Raw genomic sequence first — 19202 nt, forward strand, 5'->3', positions numbered from 1 at the left:
AGACAATCCCTTCAAAGAAGGATCTGAAAGAAAATAAATTATCACAAATAAATTAAAGACTTTTTAAACTTTATTTTCCCAAATTAAAAGTAAAAGAAACAGAGAGGGATTGTGAGTTGCCTTATACTGTTAAATGAGAAATAAGAAATAACTCCTGAAAGGGAATGTGTCATCAGAAATAAATTTTTTGCAAATAATTTATAAATTCTAATGTTTACTTTACTATTTATATTTTAAAGGGAATCTGTCACTGGGGACGCGGGCACAGAGCCCACCCAACCCCCCAGTGCAGCCCCCGGATACTTACCCTTTCCGACGAGTCCCGTTCCTGGAGGCTGTCCCGGGACGAAGATATCAGCGCCCGAAGCCGTGCGCACACGCCACTGAGATAATTCCGACGCCCATAGAGAATGAATGGAGCCGTCATTCTCTATGGGCATCGGACTCATTTCAGCGGCGCGCGTGCATGGCTTCGGGCGCTGATATCTTCATCCTGGGACTGGCTCTGGGAACAAGACTCGTCGGAAAGGGTAAGTATTCGGGGGCTGCACCGGGGGGTCAGGCATACTCTGTGCCCGCGTCCCGGGTGACAGATTCCCTTTAACATAACCCTGAAATCTTGCCATTACCATTCTGGTCACTAGGCCTAAAACTAAGTTGAAACTTCCTGGTTTATAAAGATCATTTCCCAGCAGTCTCCTCCTTATCAACACATCAACACAGACTGGAATAGGCTATGTTTGCACTAAGTAAAAAAAATTTTTTTTTAAAAGGAATAAAGCGTCCACTTAAAACAAAAAAAATCCATTATTGCATTAAAGGACAGATGTCTTTTGAGGTAGATGTCAAATAACATTCATGACAATTATTTTCGGACGTCTTTTGCAAGCAACAGACATTATTTTTTAGATTTTTTAGTTTTTTTTTCACCGTCCTTTTACTGTCTTTACTATTAAATACAAAAATAGAGAAAAAGAAGCAGCTGCACCTCACACCAATGGCTGACACTAATGCCTCTCGGCTACATTTAAAAACCAACGCCAAAATGTTGGTGCATAATTTGATCAAACCATATTGCCTCATGTGCCACATGCAGGTCTTCTGGCCCACATGAGTCTCTTTTAACCTTGCAGCCCTGCGTCAAATTGGTGTGGCCTAGAGTGTGTGCCCAAGCCTTGCACCGCCTCTCCATCCCTCCTCCCCGCCCTATTCACCATTAGGAATGCCCTGGCCAGTATCTTTCCTATTCATCACTTGTGTGAACACTGCACAGGTGCCTTAACGATTCAGCAACGATGTGCAGCGTAACACAGGTGAGGAATAGGAAAAATACTGCCCAGGACATTCCTAATGGTGAAGTGGGCGGGGAGGAGGGATGGAGAGGCAGTGCAAGGCTTGGGCACACACACTCTAGGCCACGCCAATCTGACACAGGGCTGCAAGTTTAAAAGTTGTTTTTTAGGACAATAACTGCATCACCTGCCGAGTGGACCACAGGACAGATCCTGGATTAAAAGCAGCTATCCGAAGGTACAAGTGGTTTGGGGGGTAGATTGGGAAAACAGAGTAGCTTTAAAAGAAAAGAACATGTTTCAGTCCCTGGTTCAGATCAGTTTAAAAAAAACTAGGTGATATAGACATCATATAGCACACATATATACTAAAGAAAACAAGATGGTGATTTACCTTGGGTAATTAAATAACATCTATATTTTTCAAGGCATTAATGTGACTCAGTTCCAGATCTCCTGTACTGCCTTTAGGTTTCTTAGAAACTGTCCTTTCCATACCCTCAGTGAAGGCCTTCTCAAACATAGCCTGGAAGGAACTACAAAGTGTTTCCTTGAAATCCCGACCAATGAGGACGTAGAGAATGGGATTAATACAACTATTGAAAAACATCAGGTTCTCACTTATGACTTTCACAATGGGAATTACCTTCATAGCAATCTTACCAGCCCCAAATATTTTAAGAAGGATAGACAGATTATAAGGGAACCAAGAGATGAAGAATGCAATAATAATGGATAGGATTATTTTATAAGGTCGAGAAGATGGGGCCATGCGTTTTCCTCTCATACGTAACACAATTGCAACGTAACAAGAAAGAATAATGAGAAATGGAAGAAGGAAAAAGAAGATAAGTCTTATGATCCCTACCCACGTGTTCTTATAAATAGTTCTGTGGCCATAACATAAAGACTTGTGTTTCTCAGATTTGACATTGACAAAGAAATGAGGTAAAATAAAAACAATAGAAATAATCCAAATGAACAGAGCAACCATAAGGGCAAGTCTTGGTTTTCTGTGATTGTGGCACCAAACGGGGCAAAAGACACAGAGGAAACGATCCAGACTGATGACCATGAGCTGGAGGATGCTGACCGAGATGTTGAGAAAGAACAGAAACCAGTAGAAGTCACACATTAATGGTCCAAATGGCCAGTGGTGAATAACAAACTGCGTAATGTTCATAGGTAGGAAGAGTGTGAAGGAGAAATCAGCGACCGCCAGATTGAGGAACCACATTATGTTGACCGTCTTCTTCATGCGGAAGATGCCGAACCAGATGACAAGACCATTTCCAGTGGTTCCCAAAAAGCACACCATCGAGTAGATCACTATTCTACAGATGTTTAATTTGTGGTAGAGATCAGAATATTCCCTTGTACAGTTGTCGTCTTTCATCGTATTAATACTAGTTATGTTCTCCATCCTGCAATTTAGACTGGTCTGAAAATAAAATAAAAAATTTATAAAAATTATTATATTGGTGTAAATTGTAAATATAACATAGAAATTACAGTTGGATTTTCATTCTTTAACTGTGAAAATGTTCTTTTTTTTTCTATTCTCGATACTCGAGAAAATCTCATCATCCGTTTCCTGTAAGTTTGGGCGCTATTTCTCAGCCAATAAACATGCAGGAGACTCTTTGGTACATCCTGCGATCACGTGGGACCCATACATGTCGATAGCAGCGATTGGTTGGCCAGATCAGATGACCCTACCATATAAAACGTGCAGCCGGCTGTTCTCGCTTCAGACGCATGCTGTAAGAGATCAGGGACAGAGCTGCTGCTGGTCAGGGAGAGCGTCGGTGTAGGATTTAGCGTTCCAGTAGGCAGGGAATACTAGCAATACAAACAAACAGCCCTTTTCAGGGCTTAAAAGCTTTTTTTAATAGTATTACTACAGACTGCTGGCTGGGACTTGCAGTGCAGCTACCACAATTTCACCAGCACACTGTGGTGATCGGCTGCTGGCAGAAAGGGGGCATTAGGTGTTGCATACAGACCCCTAAGAAGTGCTCAGTGTACTCCTTTTTGATCTTGGGGCTGGTGGTCCTGCTGTACTACACTGTATTGCTGGGATTTGTAGTACATCCTGCATAGAACTTCACTGCTCATTGTAAAGGGGTGTCAGAGAGTGTGTGTGTAGTTCTGGCCAATACCAGATTGTACCGTACAGCCCCCCCCCCCCTAAACTCGTGGGGACAACACTGTATTACTAGGATTTGTAGTACATCCTGCATAGAACTTCACACAGCCCAGGAACTGCCATTATCAGCATCACCATCCCGCTGCTGTGTCTGCTTCAAACCTCCCTGCTCAGCCTGAAGTCTGACACTTTGCCTTCGTCTCAGGAGACGGGTGAAGAACAGCCGCCGCTAGATAGCCAGACCACCCTGACGTCAGTTTCTCAACACCGAGTAGAGGATGAGGAGGATGAAGAAGAGGAGCAGACTGGTGCCGCCACTGAAGAGGGTACCCATGCTCAATCCTTAGTTGTTGAGCGTGTATGGCTTGAAAAGGATGAATTGGTGGAAGAGGAGGAGGAAATTGAGGCTAGTCAGGAGAGGGAGTTCTTGCGTGTTGGGACCCGGGCGCACATGGCTGACTTTATGTTAGGATGTCTTTTCCGTGACCCTCGGGTTAAAACATTTTTTGACAACACAGTGTTCACCCTGGGTGTTCACCCTCCTGGACCCTCGGTACAAACAGAACTTGTCTACTCTCATTCCTGCCGAGGAACGCAGTATGAGAGTGAATCAATATCAACAGGCCCTGGTGCAGAAGCTGAAAATGTACTTCCCATCTGACACCACTAGCGCCAGAGGACGTAGTTCTGTGGGCCAAAGAGCGGGGAAGAGGAGCGGTGGAGCAGGCAGCTTGTCAAGGGGCAGGGGAACACTCTCCAAGGCCTTTGACAGTTTCATGGCACCCCAGCAAGACTATGTCAACCGCCCCCAGTCTAGACAGAGTAGGGGGGAAGCCTTCAGGAAGATGGTGAGGGAGTACCTTGCTGACCATACCACCCTCCTTCCCGATCACTCTGCTACCTACAACTACTGGGTTTCAAAGCTGGATACGTGGCCCCAACTGGCGCTTTACGCCTTGGAGGTGCTGGCCAGCCCTGCCGCTAACGTGTTGTCACAGCGGGTCTTCAGTGCAGCTGGTACCATCATCACTGATAAGCCCACCCGCCTGTCCACTGACAGCGCTGACAGGCTGACGTTTATAAAAATGACCAAAGCCTGGATTTCACCTGAATTCAACTGTCCACCCGGGGAAAGCAGCTGAACATGAAGATTCTTGGAATCTTCTCTCCTCTTCCTCCTCTTCCTACAATCCTCAGCCAACTGCGAAGTCTTCTTCCGCCATGCAGCGTCTCGTTTAATTATTGGGAGGCTCAATTGCTTCCTCACTCACTTCTAATGGTTCTCTGTGTCCTCACTGTCATGCTCTGACGTCACACTATGTCTGTGGAGGAGCAGGACTGGTTGCCGGGGGCCCGCTGATTGCGCCACCGCCAACCAGCCTGCTGTTTTGTTTTTGTGTGTGTAGCCGTGGCCGTGGCCTCACCACCCCCGGTCGAGAGGCATCAAGTGTACCCTTGATGGTGAGTGGTGACTGACAGCTGGTCTAGCCAGTTAGCTGTCAGCACTGGGTTCATGTCCACTACATATCCCAGCCCCTGGACTCACTCCAATTTTTGGGTGGACTCACTTGCTTCCTCACTCACTTGTAATGGTTATCTGTGTCCTCACTGCCATGCTGTGTCTGGCCTAATTTTTGGGAGGCTCACTAGCTTCCTCACTCAATTTTATTGGTTCTCTGTGTACTCAATGACATGCAGTGTCTGGCCTAATTTTTGAGAGGCTCACTAGCTTCCTCACTCATTTTTAATGGTTCTCTGTGTCCTCACTGCCATGCAGTGTCTGGCTTAATTTTTGGGAGGCTCATTTGCTTCCTCACTCACTTGTAATGGTTCTCTGTGTGCTCAATGCCATGCTGTGTCTGGCCTAATTCTTGGGAGGCTCACTTGCTTCCTCACTCACTTTTAAGGGTTCTCTGTGTGCTCAATGCCATGCTCTGTCTGGCCTAATTTTGGGGAGGCTCAGTTGCTTCCTTACTCACTTGTAATGGTTCTCTGAGTGTTCAATGCCATGCTGTGTCTGGCTTAATTTTGGGGAGGCTGACTGGCTACCGCTTCTACCTTGTTCACTCTGTCCTCACCGTCATGCTGTGTCAGGCTGAATTTTTGGGTGGTTCATGATATGCTACCTCTGTTTTAATGGTTCCCTGTGTTCTCTCTGCCATGCTGTGTCAGGCTGAGTTTTTGGGTGGTCCATATGTCTACCTCTGTTTTAACCAGGCTGTTGCACAGAATTAGGCATAATGGTGCCATTAGGCAGCCTCAGAGGCATGCATACATGCTGCCCCTGCTGTTTCCTGTCCAATTCTGTTGTGTTTCAATCAATTTCTGAGGTTGACAGGTTTTCACACGACCTTCCCTCTAACGAACTCGAGTCCCCTTCAAAAATGCTCTAGTCTTCCATTGACTTCAATGGGGTTCGTTACTCAAAACAAGCACTCGAGTATCAGGAGGAATTCATTTCAAGTAACGAGCACCCGAGCATTTTAGTACTCGCTCATCACTACATATAATACATTCCAGAAAAAGTATACAAATTGTGTATATATTCCCTGTCAATGTTATTATTATTATTATTATTACTATTATTATTAGACCAAATTAATACGTTTAAAAAGACTGTATTTATGAGGCTTTCTGTTCTGAACAATATATTAAATATGAGGAAAAAGATAGATAAATAATATAATAAATAAATAAATATAAATAATAAAAATAAATTGTAGAGAAAAATTCAATAGTAATGTGGCTTATAACTAACAAATAAACCTCTTTAATGTCACTGTTTATATAAAATATATTAATGTGTATTTCAGACTATTTTGGACATGAAATAAACTTACGATAAATACCATATTTCCTAATTTTTCTTATAATAATAATAATAATAATAATAATAATAATAATAATATATTTACCAAAGTTACATTTGGTTTAAAGACTAGAAAATCTTATGTCTCCTATATAAATTTATCTATCTATCTATCTATCTATCTATCTATCTATCTATCTCTTATCTATCTATCTATCTATCAATCTATCTTCTATCTATCTATCTATCTCCTATCTATCTATCATCTATCTATCTTCTATCTATCTATCTTCTATCTATCTATCTATCTATCTATCTATCTATCTCCTATCTATCTATCTATCTATCTATCTATCTATCTATCTATCTCCTATCTATCTATCTATCTATCTATCTATCTATCTATCTATCTATCCATCTATCTCCTTCCTATCTATCTATCTATCTATCTATCTATCTATCTATCTAGTACAGAGAAAAGCCGCACTTCCAAGGAAAAGGAGTGGGTGCTTGCAGAGAAAATCCCTTGGCCGGGGGTCCCAGACACAGTCCAAAAAAAGTCCGCAGCACTCCAACATAAAGTAAGGTGGTTTATTCCATCAACACAGGTACAAAAGAATTAGCAACGTTTCGACTCCCTCACAGAGTCATTCTCAAGCCTCTGGCTTGAGAATGACTCTGTGAGGGAGTCGAAACGTTGCTAATTCTTTTGTACCTGTGTTGATGGAATAAACCACCTTACTTTATGTTGGAGTGCTGCGGACTTTTTTTGGACTGTATCTATCTATCTATCTATCTATCTATCTATCTATCTATCTATCTATCTGTATTTCAAAGAACCCCCTTCTATGTCTGTCTAACAACCCACCAATAAATGTGAGCTATAAAACTAATTAGCTCAGTAATCTATCTATCTATCTATCTATCTATCTATCTATCCATCTATCTCCTTTCTATCTATCTATCTATCGATCTATCTATCTATCTGTCTATCTATCTCCTATCTATCTATCTATCTATCTATCTATCTGTATTTCAAAGAACCCCCTTCTATGTCTGTCTAACAACTCATCAATAAATGTGAGCTATAAAACTCATTAGCTCAGTAATTTTTTATTTTTTTATTTTTAGTTACAGTGCCCCCTGTAACTAACAGACCCCATGCAACTGTATAGGTTGTATGTACAATATGTAACCACTTGGACAAGGAGTGTCCATTTCCTCATCCACTACCTCTCATCTGAATTCTTCACATGGATTATACTCTGGCTGAGAACTGCTTTACTTACCTTACCAGCTTCCAGACCGTTTTTCACCGAATATAAGATCACATATAGGATTTGCACTTTGCCACCTGCCTATCGTGAGGCCTGAGGCATTTGTAAGGTCTCCCACCACACAGCTGCCTTTGTAGACAATTGTGATGACATCTAGTTTACAGAAGTCTCTGTCCCCCAGGAAGTCCCCTTTCTAACAGCTTGTCACGCAGATGTAGGCTGTTATGTATGAAGCATATTTATGTCATATTACAAGTAGACATAAGCGAGTACTAAAATGCTCGGGTGCTCGATACTCGAGACTAGGGATGGTCCGAACCTGGTTCGGACGGGGTTCGTACGAACCCGAACCCTCCGCAATGATTACCTCTGTCTGCTCGCTCCGTGCAGCGGGCGGATCCAGCGGGAGGAACGCCAGGAAAAATGGGATACAGCCATAGCCATAGGCTGTATCCCAGTTTTCCAGGCGGTCCTCCCGCTGTATCCGATCCGAGCGGGCAGACAGCGGGAATCCGATGCCGAGCGTTCGGTTTCAGCCGAACCCGAACCTCTTCGGGTTCGGACCATCCCTACTCGAGACGAATATTTCCCGATACTCCGGTGCTCATTTCAAGTGACAAAACCCATTGAAGTCAATGGGAGACTCGAGCATTTTTGCAGGGGACCAAAACTCTGCACAGGGAGGGTTGCCTGAAAACCTGGAAACCTCAGAAAATGATGGAAACAACACAGAAATGGACAGGAAACCGCAGGGGCAGTATGCATGGATGCCTCTGGGGCTGGCTACTCGCAACATTATGCCAAATTATGGGAAACAGCCAGGTGGTGGCCCTCAATACAATTTTGCTGACCCAGACCAAGATGGGCAAGGCATATGTGCTGGCACATGTTAGGAAAGCACACATTGCACAGGACACTGATCAGTGAGGATAGGTGTAGCTGAACTACAGATCCCAGAATGTCACCAGGACAAATTGACTACTGACAGCTGCACTACTGATTGTTATATGCCCAGGTCATCTGATCTGGCCAGCCAATCGCTGCTATCGACATGTAGGGTTCCCACGTGATGCTACGAGCTCTCAAAGTCTCCCCTGCATGATGATTGGCTGAGAAAAAGCCGCCAAACATGCACAAAAAGGAAGATGCCATTGTCTTGAGTATCGCGAGATGCTCGTCCGAGTAACGAGTACCATCGAGTACCCTAATACTCAAACAAGTACCAAGCCCAACGAGCATGCTCGCTCATCTCTAATTACAAGGTTTATCCACAGACCATAATAATTTTTATTTGGACGGTGGTATGAGAATTAAAAAAAAAAATCAATCAACTTTGTTGCGACGTCAGCTCTGGTTGAGATTCCCGAGCCCGTGGGGGTTCCAAAGCAGGTGGGAGTTCCAGAGGTGAGTTAAGATTTTATGGACCCCACCTGAGAAGTACTTGGCCAGACTTCTCCTTTAAGAGAGGTTAGATCAGATACAAGCAGACAGGGTGTGGATCGAGGGTTTAACTCTTAACCAAACAGGAGCTTAGAGAACCTAAAGTTCAGGCATCAGCGTCAGGTCTAGTTCTGGAGTATATAGAGGAAGGGCAGAAGTTCATGGAAAACATAGATCTTCTATGCACGTTCTCTGTAAGACTGGAAAAGCTGCACATACTGTATATGCCATAAAAGAAGAAGGTGTCAGCCGTATGCAAAACTAGGAAGTTCTGAGAAGACAATGCGGACACCGTAGCAGATGATGGCTACATAGCAGGGGTAGGATGCAACAACCACCACAAGGGATGAGGATGTCTGGTTCTTGTCTGGAAGTTTTAGAAAGGATTTGCCAGCAAAATATGACTTTGATGTGACCTTAACATTTCTATTAGAGATGAGCGAACCTCGACCATGCTCGAGTCCATCCGAACCCGATTGTTCGGCATTTGATTAGCGGTGGCTGCTGAAGTTGGATAAAGCCCTAAGGCTATGTGGAAAACATGGATATAGTCATTGGCTGTATCCATGTTTTCCACATAGCCTTAGGGCTTTATCCAACTTCAGCAGCCCCTGCTAATCAAATGCCGAACGCTCGGTTTCGGATGGACTCCAGCATGCTCGAGGTTCGCTCATCTCTAATTTCTATCAAAGAAAAAAATTAAAAGTGTTGAATGTTGAATGGGCTTATTGTGGGAAAGTAAAAAGTTAGCCTGGCTGTATCCATGTTTTCCAGGACACCTTAGGGCTGCATCCAACTTCATCAGTCACCAGTATTCAAATGCAGAGTGAGCGTACTCAAGCACGCTCAAGTCACGCTCAGCTCTGAATAACCCTTTAACCCTTTGGGGACCAGGCCCAAAATGACCCAGTGGACCGGGCAAATTTTCATTTTTGTGTTTTAATTTTTCCCTCCTCCCCTTCTAAGAGCTCTAGCACTCTCAGTTTTCTACCTACAGGGCCTTGTAGGGGCTTGTTTTTTATAGGAATAGTTGTACTGTGTAATGGCATCTTTCATTTTACCATAACATGCATGATGGAACACCAAATATATTATTTATGAAGATATAAATTGGTGAAATCATAAAAAAGAATGCAATATGGTAACTTTTGGTGGTTCTTGTGTCTACGTAATGCACTATACGGTAAAAGCGACATGATACCATTAATCTATAGGTCAGTCCGAATACAACCGTATGCAGGTTTACACAGATTCTCTACACAGATTCTCTAATATACATATACATATATATATATATATATATATATATATATATTTATTATTATTATTTTTTTTTTTATTATTAATAAAATGGGCCTATTGTGATGCTTATAACGCTTTTATTTATTTATTTTTTTACCTACGTGGCTGTATGGGGTGTCATTTTTTCTGCCATGATCTCTAGTTTTTATTAATACCATTTGTGAGGATTTGTGAAGATTAGATGTTTTGATCACTTTTTAGTAATTTTTTTTTAAATCGGTAATCCTGGCACTTTTTTCCTTCTTTTCGTCTACGCCATTCGCCATTAGTGATGACACTTGGTATATTTTATTAAATCGGACAATTACGCACGCTATGGTATATTATATGTTTATTTATTTTTATATGTTTTATTTATATAATGGGAAAGGGGGGTGATTTTAACTTTTATTGGGGGAGAAGCTTTTACTTTTATTTTTAACACATTTTAAGTCCCCCTGGGGGAATTTTACATGCAATCCTCAGATTACATGGAAATACAGGTACATCCTTGGTCGTCTAGGGGTTAATTACGGAGCTAGTTTTAATGTTTGCTCTTTTGTTTTTTCCTCCTCATGTTCAAAAGGCCATAGTGCTTGCACATTTTCACCTACAGACCCACATGAGTCCTTTTTTTTTGTGACACCAACGGTTCTTTGCAACTACTGATTCAATTTTAGCCATAAAATATGCTGCGAAACCAGAAAAAAAATTATTTGTGCAGTGAAATTGAAAAAAGGTGCAATTCTTTTATATTTTTAGCTGTTTTGTGTTTACGCCGTTCGCACTATGGTAAAACTGACAAGTTAGCTATGTTCCTCAAGTATGATTACAATGACGTATAACTTATATAACTTTTATTTAATTTGATGGCTTTTAAAAAATTAAAACCTTTTAAAAAATTGCTCTATTCCCCTCCTTATAAAGCTTTTATTAGCTATGGGGCTGTGTCAGGTGTCATTTTTTGCACCATGATCTGTTCTTTTGATACCTTGTTTGCATATATGCGAATTTTTGATCACTTTTTATTACATTTTTCCTGGATTTGATGTAAACAAAATTGCCCAATTTTGCACTTTGGTGGGTTTGTGCACTTACGCCATTTACCATGCAAGATCAGAAATGTTATAATTTCATAGTTCGGGCGATTACGCATGTGGCGACACCAAATAAGTTAATTTTTTCTTTTATTTATTTTTATTTATAAAATGGGAAAGGGGGGGGGGGTGATTTAAACTGTTATTAGGGGAGGGGATTTTTTATTAATAAAAAACTTTATTTTTTCACACACATTAATTAGAAGCCCACCGGGAAACTTCTATATACACAGCACTTATCTCCCATTGAGATCAATGCTGTGAATGTAATAGAGCACTGATCCATCAGATCAGTGCTTTATTACTCTGGTCTGAAACAGACCAGATACATTGATTGCCGAACCGGGATTCAGACACTGAGCCCCGGCCGACTCAGTAGAAGTGTTCCCCCCTCCGCGATCGCATCGCGGGGGGATATTCCCCCAACTAGACACCAGGGACAGGGTGCCAAGCACTATTTAAATGCAGCTGTCACCTTTGAAAGCTGCATTTAAATAGTTCATTAGCTGGGAGCGGCGATCGGCCACGCTGGCTAATACCCACGGTCCCTGGCTGTTTATAGCAGCCAGGGACAGCGGGCTGCAGAGAAGGCTCGCTCCGGGAGCCCTCTCTGTTTACCCCTAACTGCGCATGATGAGTATACTCGTCATGCGTTGTTAAGAGGTTAAAAAGATATTATCACCCCTATTCCAAATAAGAAGTTCTCAGCACCATTCTTAAAGGGGTTATCCAGCGCTACAAAAACATGGCCACTTTTCCCCCTCTCTTGTCTCCAGTTCAGGTGGGGTTTGAAACTCAGTTACATTGAAGTAAATGGAGCCTAATTGCAAACCACCCCTGAACTTAAAACAAGAGTGGGGCAAAAGTGGCCATGTTTTTGTAGCACTGGATAACCCCTTTAAGCTCCATTTACTTCACTGGAACTGAGTTTTAAACCCCACCCAATCTGGAGACAAGAGTGGTGCAAAAGTGGCCATGTTTTTGTAGCACTGGATAACCCTTTTAAGCATATATTCTGAATGTTTCATATCTTAGGGCTCGTTCACACTGAGTATTTTCAAGTGGAGCTCACGCCGTGGACTCCGCTTGAAGTTCTGCCTGTCCTGTTCATTGAATAGGATGCCTCGTGTGCCCCCCGCTCTCCGCCGAAAGAATTGACATCTCAATTCCGCAATAATTACTTTTCCTTACCGTATAAAGGATCTCTTGGTGCTTCCTCCAGTCAAAAATGCATGTTATTGTTTGTTGACAGTGCCATATGGGTGGGGCTTCACGGGCATCTTGCCCTATCTCCCCGCCTACATCAGCACAGCAGTCCCTGCCCCCTCTGTGACATCATCAGAATGGGCCGATCTGGAGGCCTAGTCTCCTGCCCCTCTGTGACACCACAGATGCAAACAGATGCAGCTGGATCTGTTTTCCATTGACTTCCATTATAATCAAAGCGGACGCATTTTTTTTCCCCGTTTTTTTTAGCGTACACAAAAATGTGGTTGACCAGATTTTTGTGTATGATAAAAGTTGCCATTTAAAAGCTAATACGTTAAACAGACTGCAAAGAAAAACTGTGTAATCCCAGCCTCAGTATGGTACTTCCCTAACTCCAGAACAATGATTCCCAACCTACAGCTCTCCACAACTCCCAGCATGACCTGACAGCCCCAGAGAGACGGCAGTGGGGGAGATTTATGGTGCTGTCTTATAGTAGGACTGTCTTTGTTGCCCATAGTAACCAATCACAGCTCCAATAGCAACCAATCACAGCTCAGCTGTCATTTTCCCAGAGCACTGTGAGAAATGAAAGCCATGCTGTGATTGGTTGCTATGGGCAACAGAGAAGATGGTACATAAGACAGCGCCGTAAACCTCCCCAATTGTTAGTAATGTATTTAAGCCAAGTACCCCTACTGAAATGACAGACATCACAATACTGGGCCCTTCAAGCTGTTGTCATACACTGATGAGCCATGCTGGACCTTGATGGACATGTTTCTTTTTTAATTGTACTATGTATGGCAGTGTTATCCAGTCACAGTATCGTGGTATTGATCAGGTCTGGTGTGACAGTGTTGTCCAGTCACAGTATGGCGGTATTGGTTAGGTCTGGTATGGCGGTGTTATCCAGTCACAGTATGACAGTATTGGTCAAGTCTGGTCTGGCGGTGTTGTCCAGTCACAGTATGGTGGTATTGGTCAGGTCTGGTATGGCAGTGTTATCCAGTCACAGTATGGCGGTATTGGTCAGGTATGGTATGGCAGTGTTATCCAGTCACAGTATCGTGGTATTGATCAGGTCTGGTGTGACAGTGTTGTCCAGTCACAGTATGGCGGTATTGGTTAGGTCTGGTATGGCGGTGTTATCCAGTCACAGTATGACAGTATTGGTCAAGTCTGGTGTGGCGGTGTTGTCCAGTCACAGTATGGTGGTATTGGTCAGGTCTGGTATGGCAGTGTTATCCAGTCACAGTATCGTGGTATTGATCAGGTCTGGTGTGACAGTGTTGTCCAGTCACAGTATGGCGGTATTGGTTAGGTCTGGTATGGCGGTGTTATCCAGTCACAGTATGACAGTATTGGTCAAGTCTGGTGTGGCGGTGTTGTCCAGTCACAGTATGGTGGTATTGATCAGGTCTGGTGTGGCAGTGTTGTCCAGTCACAGTATGGCGGTATTGGTCAGGTATGGTATGGCAGCGTTATCCAGTCACAGTATGGCGGTATTGGTTAGGTATGGTATGACAGTGTTATCCAGCACAGTATGGCGGTATTGGTTAGGTCTGGTATGGCGGTGTTATCCAGTCACAGTATGACAGTATTGGTCAGGTCTGGTATGGCAGTGTTTTCCAGTCACAGTGTGGTGGTATTGGTCAGGTCTGCTGGTGTTATCCAGTCACATTATGGCAGTATGGGTCAGGTCTGATGTGGTGGTGTTATCCAGTCACAGTATGGTGGTATGGGTCAGGTCTGGTGTGGCCATGTTATCCAGTCACAGTATGGTGGTATTGGTCAGGTCTGGTATGGCAGTGTTATCCAGTCACAGTATGGCGGTATTGGTCAGGTCTGGTGTGGCAGTGTTATCCAGTCACAGTATGGCGGTATTGGTCAGGTCTGGTATGGCAGTGTTATCCAGTCACAGTATGGCAGTATTGGTCAGGTCTGGTATGGCAGTGTTATCCAGTCACAGTATGGTGGTATTGGTCAGGTCTGGTATGGCAGTGTTATCCAGTCACAGTATGGTGGTATTGGTCAGGTCTGGTGTGGCAGTGTTATCCAGTCACAGTATGGTGGTATTGGTCAGGTCTGGTATGGCAGTGTTATCCAGTCACAGTATCGTGGTATTGATCAGGTCTGGTGTGACAGTGTTGTCCAGTCACAGTATGGCGGTATTGGTTAGGTCTGGTATGGCAGTGTTATCCAGTCACAGTATGACAGTATTGGTCAAGTCTGGTGTGGCGGTGTTGTCCAGTCACAGTATGGTGGTATTGATCAGGTCTGGTATGGCGGTGTTATCCAGTCACAGTATGACAGTATTGGTCAAGTCTGGTGTGGCGGTGTTGTCCAGTCACAGTATGGTGGTATTGATCAGGTCTGGTGTGGCAGTGTTGTCCAGTCACAGTATGGCGGTATTGGTCAGGTATGGTATGGCAGTGTTATCCAGTCACAGTATGGCGGTATTGGTTAGGTATGGTATGACAGTGTTATCCAGCACAGTATGGCGGTATTGGTTAGGTCTGGTATGGCGGTGTTATCCAGTCACAGTATGACAGTATTGGTCAGGTCTGGTATGGCAGTGTTATCCAGTCACAGTATGGCAGTATTGGTCAGGTCTGGTATGGCAGTGTTATCCAGTCACAGTATGGTGGTATTGGTCAGGTCTGGTATGGCAGTGTTATCCAGTCACAGTATGGTGGTATTGGTCAGGTCTGGTGTGGCAGTGTTATCCAGTCACAGTATGGTGGTATTGGTCAGGTCTGGTATGGCAGTGTTATCCAGTCACAGTATCGTGGTATTGATCAGGTCTGGTGTGACACTGTTGTCCAGTCACAGTATGGCGGTATTGGTTAGGTCTGGTATGGCAGTGTTATCCAGTCACAGTATGACAGTATTGGTCAAGTCTGGTGTGGCGGTGTTGTCCAGTCACAGTATGGTGGTATTGATCAGGTCTGGTATGGCGGTGTTATCCAGTCACAGTATGACAGTATTGGTCAAGTCTGGTGTGGCGGTGTTGTCCAGTCACAGTATGGTGGTATTGATCAGGTCTGGTGTGGCAGTGTTGTCCAGTCACAGTATGGCGGTATTGGTCAGGTATGGTATGGCAGTGTTATCCAGTCACAGTATGGCGGTATTGGTTAGGTATGGTATGACAGTGTTATCCAGCACAGTATGGCGGTATTGGTTAGGTCTGGTATGGCGGTGTTATCCAGTCACAGTATGACAGTATTGGTCAGGTCTGGTATGGCAGTGTTTTCCAGTCACAGTGTGGTGGTATTGGTCAGGTCTGCTGGTGTTATCCAGTCACATTATGGCAGTATGGGTCAGGTCTGATGTGGTGGTGTTATCCAGTCACAGTATGGTGGTATTGGTCAGGTCTGGTGTGGCCATGTTATCCAGTCACAGTATGGTGGTATTGGTCAGGTCTGGTATGGCAGTGTTATCCAGTCACAGTATGGCGGTATTGGTCAGGTCTGGTATGGCGGTGTTATCCAGTCACAGTATGACAGTATTGGTCAAGTCTGGTGTGGCGGTGTTGTCCAGTCACAGTATGGTGGTATTGGTCAGGTCTGGTATGGCAGTGTTATCCAGTCACAGTATCGTGGTATTGATCAGGTCTGGTGTGACAGTGTTGTCCAGTCACAGTATGGCGGTATTGGTTAGGTCTGGTATGGCGGTGTTATCCAGTCACAGTATGACAGTATTGGTCAAGTCTGGTGTGGCGGTGTTGTCCAGTCACAGTATGGTGGTATTGATCAGGTCTGGTGTGGCAGTGTTGTCCAGTCACAGTATGGCGGTATTGGTCAGGTATGGTATGGCAGTGTTATCCAGTCACAGTATGGCAGTATTGGTTAGGTATGGTATGACAGTGTTATCCAGCACAGTATGGCGGTATTGGTTAGGTCTGGTATGGCGGTGTTATCCAGTCACAGTATGACAGTATTGGTCAGGTCTGGTATGGCAGTGTTTTCCAGTCACAGTGTGGTGGTATTGGTCAGGTCTGCTGGTGTTATCCAGTCACATTATGGCAGTATGGGTCAGGTCTGATGTGGTGGTGTTATCCAGTCACAGTATGGTGGTATTGGTCAGGTCTGGTGTGGCCATGTTATCCAGTCACAGTATGGTGGTATTGGTCAGGTCTGGTATGGCAGTGTTATCCAGTCACAGTATGGCGGTATTGGTCAGGTCTGGTGTGGCAGTGTTATCCAGTCACAGTATGGCGGTATTGGTCAGGTCTGGTATGGCAGTGTTATCCAGTCACAGTATGGCAGTATTGGTCAGGTCTGGTATGGCAGTGTTATCCAGTCACAGTATGGTGGTATTGGTCAGGTCTGGTATGGCAGTGTTATCCAGTCACAGTATGGTGGTATTGGTCAGGTCTGGTGTGGCGGTGTTATCCAGTCACAGTATGGTGGTATTGGTCAGGTCTGGTATGGCAGTGTTATCCAGTCACAGTATCGTGGTATTGATCAGGTCTGGTGTGACAGTGTTGTCCAGTCACAGTATGGCGGTATTGGTTAGGTCTGGTATGGCAGTGTTATCCAGTCACAGTATGACAGTATTGGTCAAGTCTGGTGTGGCGGTGTTGTCCAGTCACAGTATGGTGGTATTGATCAGGTCTGGTATGGCGGTGTTATCCAGTCACAGTATGACAGTATTGGTCAAGTCTGGTGTGGCGGTGTTGTCCAGTCACAGTATGGTGGTATTGATCAGGTCTGGTGTGGCGGTGTTATCCAGTCACGGTATGGTGGTATTGATCAGGTCTGGTATGGCAGTGTTGTCCAGTCACAGTATGGCGGTATTGGTCAGGTATGGTATGGCAGTGTTATCCAGTCACAGTATGGCGGTATTGGTTAGGTATGGTATGACAGTGTTATCCAGCACAGTATGGCGGTATTGGTTAGGTCTGGTATGGCGGTGTTATCCAGTCACAGTATGACAGTATTGGTCAGGTCTGGTATGGCAGTGTTTTCCAGTCACAGTGTGGTGGTATTGGTCAGGTCTGCTGGTGTTATCCAGTCACATTATGGCAGTATGGGTCAGGTCTGATGTGGTGGTGTTATCCAGTCACAGTATGGTGGTATGGGTCAGGTCTGGTGTGGCCATGTTATCCAGTCACAGTATGGTGGTATTGGTCAGGTCTGGTATGGCAGTGTTATCCAGTCACAGTATGGCGGTATTGGTCAGGTCTGGTGTGGCAGTGTTATCCAGTCACAGTATGGCGGTATTGGTCAGGTCTGGTATGGCAGTGTTATCCAGTCACAGTATGGCAGTATTGGTCAGGTCTGGTATGGCAGTGTTATCCAGTCACAGTATGGTGGTATTGGTCAGGTCTGGTATGGCAGTGTTATCCAGTCACAGTATGGTGGTATTGGTCAGGTCTGGTGTGGCAGTGTTATCCAGTCACAGTATGGTGGTATTGGTCAGGTCTGGTATGGCAGTGTTATCCAGTCACAGTATGGCAGTATGGGTCAGGTCTGGTATGGCGGTGTTATCCAGTCACAGTATGGTGGTATGGGTCAGGTCTGGTATGGTATGGCGGTGTTGTCCAGTCACAGTATGGCGGTATTGGTTAGGTCTGGTATGGCAGTGTTATCCAGTCACAGTATGACAGTATTGGTCAAGTCTGGTGTGGCGGTGTTGTCCAGTCACAGTATGGTGGTATTGATCAGGTCTGGTATGGCGGTGTTATCCAGTCACAGTATGACAGTATTGGTCAAGTCTGGTGTGGCGGTGTTGTCCAGTCACAGTATGGTGGTATTGATCAGGTCTGGTGTGGCGGTGTTATCCAGTCACGGTATGGTGGTATTGATCAGGTCTGGTATGGCAGTGTTGTCCAGTCACAGTATGGCGGTATTGGTCAGGTATGGTATGGCAGTGTTATCCAGTCACAGTATGGCGGTATTGGTTAGGTATGGTATGACAGTGTTATCCAGCACAGTATGGCGGTATTGGTCAGGTCTGGTGTGGCGGTGTTATCCAGTCACAGTATGACAGTATTGGTCAGGTCTGGTATGGCAGTGTTTTCCAGTCACAGTGTGGTGGTATTGGTCAGGTCTGCTGGTGTTATCCAGTCACATTATGGCAGTATGGGTCAGGTCTGATGTGGTGGTGTTATCCAGTCACAGTATGGTGGTATTGGTCAGGTCTGGTGTGGCCATGTTATCCAGTCACAGTATGGTGGTATTGGTCAGGTCTGGTATGGCAGTGTTATCCAGTCACAGTATGGCGGTATTGGTCAGGTCTGGTGTGGCAGTGTTATCCAGTCACAGTATGGCGGTATTGGTCAGGTCTGGTATGGCAGTGTTATCCAGTCACAGTATGGCAGTATTGGTCAGGTCTGGTATGGCAGTGTTATCCAGTCACAGTATGGTGGTATTGGTCAGGTCTGGTATGGCAGTGTTATCCAGTCACAGTATGGTGGTATTGGTCAGGTCTGGTGTGGCAGTGTTATCCAGTCACAGTATGGTGGTATTGGTCAGGTCTGGTATGGCAGTGTTATCCAGTCACAGTATGGCAGTATGGGTCAGGTCTGGTATGGCGGTGTTATCCAGTCACAGTATGGTGGTATGGGTCAGGTCTGGTATGGTATGGCGGTGTTATCCAGTCACAGTATGGCGGTATTGGTCAGGTCTGGTATGGCAGTGT

The 19202-nt window shown here is 44.6% G+C and overlaps 1 protein-coding gene across 1 annotated transcript; it reads right to left on the minus strand.

Annotated features, from left to right (window-relative positions):
* Positions 1 to 1695: 1695 nt before the first annotated feature.
* On the minus strand, positions 1696 to 12901 carry LOC138768796 (chemerin-like receptor 1). The gene is made up of 2 exons (XM_069946751.1): positions 12537 to 12901; positions 1696 to 2733 (listed from the first exon to the last, which is right to left on the minus strand). Exon 2 carries the CDS (start codon positions 2713 to 2715, stop codon positions 1696 to 1698), a length of 1020 nt encoding a protein of 339 aa, XP_069802852.1. The 5' UTR covers positions 2716 to 2733; positions 12537 to 12901.
* Between the last annotated feature and the right edge of the window lie 6301 nt (positions 12902 to 19202).

Source organism: Dendropsophus ebraccatus, chromosome 12 (genome assembly GCF_027789765.1).
Source record: "Dendropsophus ebraccatus isolate aDenEbr1 chromosome 12, aDenEbr1.pat, whole genome shotgun sequence".
NCBI classification, from domain to species: domain Eukaryota; kingdom Metazoa; phylum Chordata; class Amphibia; order Anura; family Hylidae; genus Dendropsophus; species Dendropsophus ebraccatus.

Coding starts and splice junctions, on each gene's coding strand:
- LOC138768796 (XM_069946751.1), bottom strand. CDS start 2,715: ATGGAGAACATAACTAGTATTAATACGATGAAAGACGACAACTGTACA.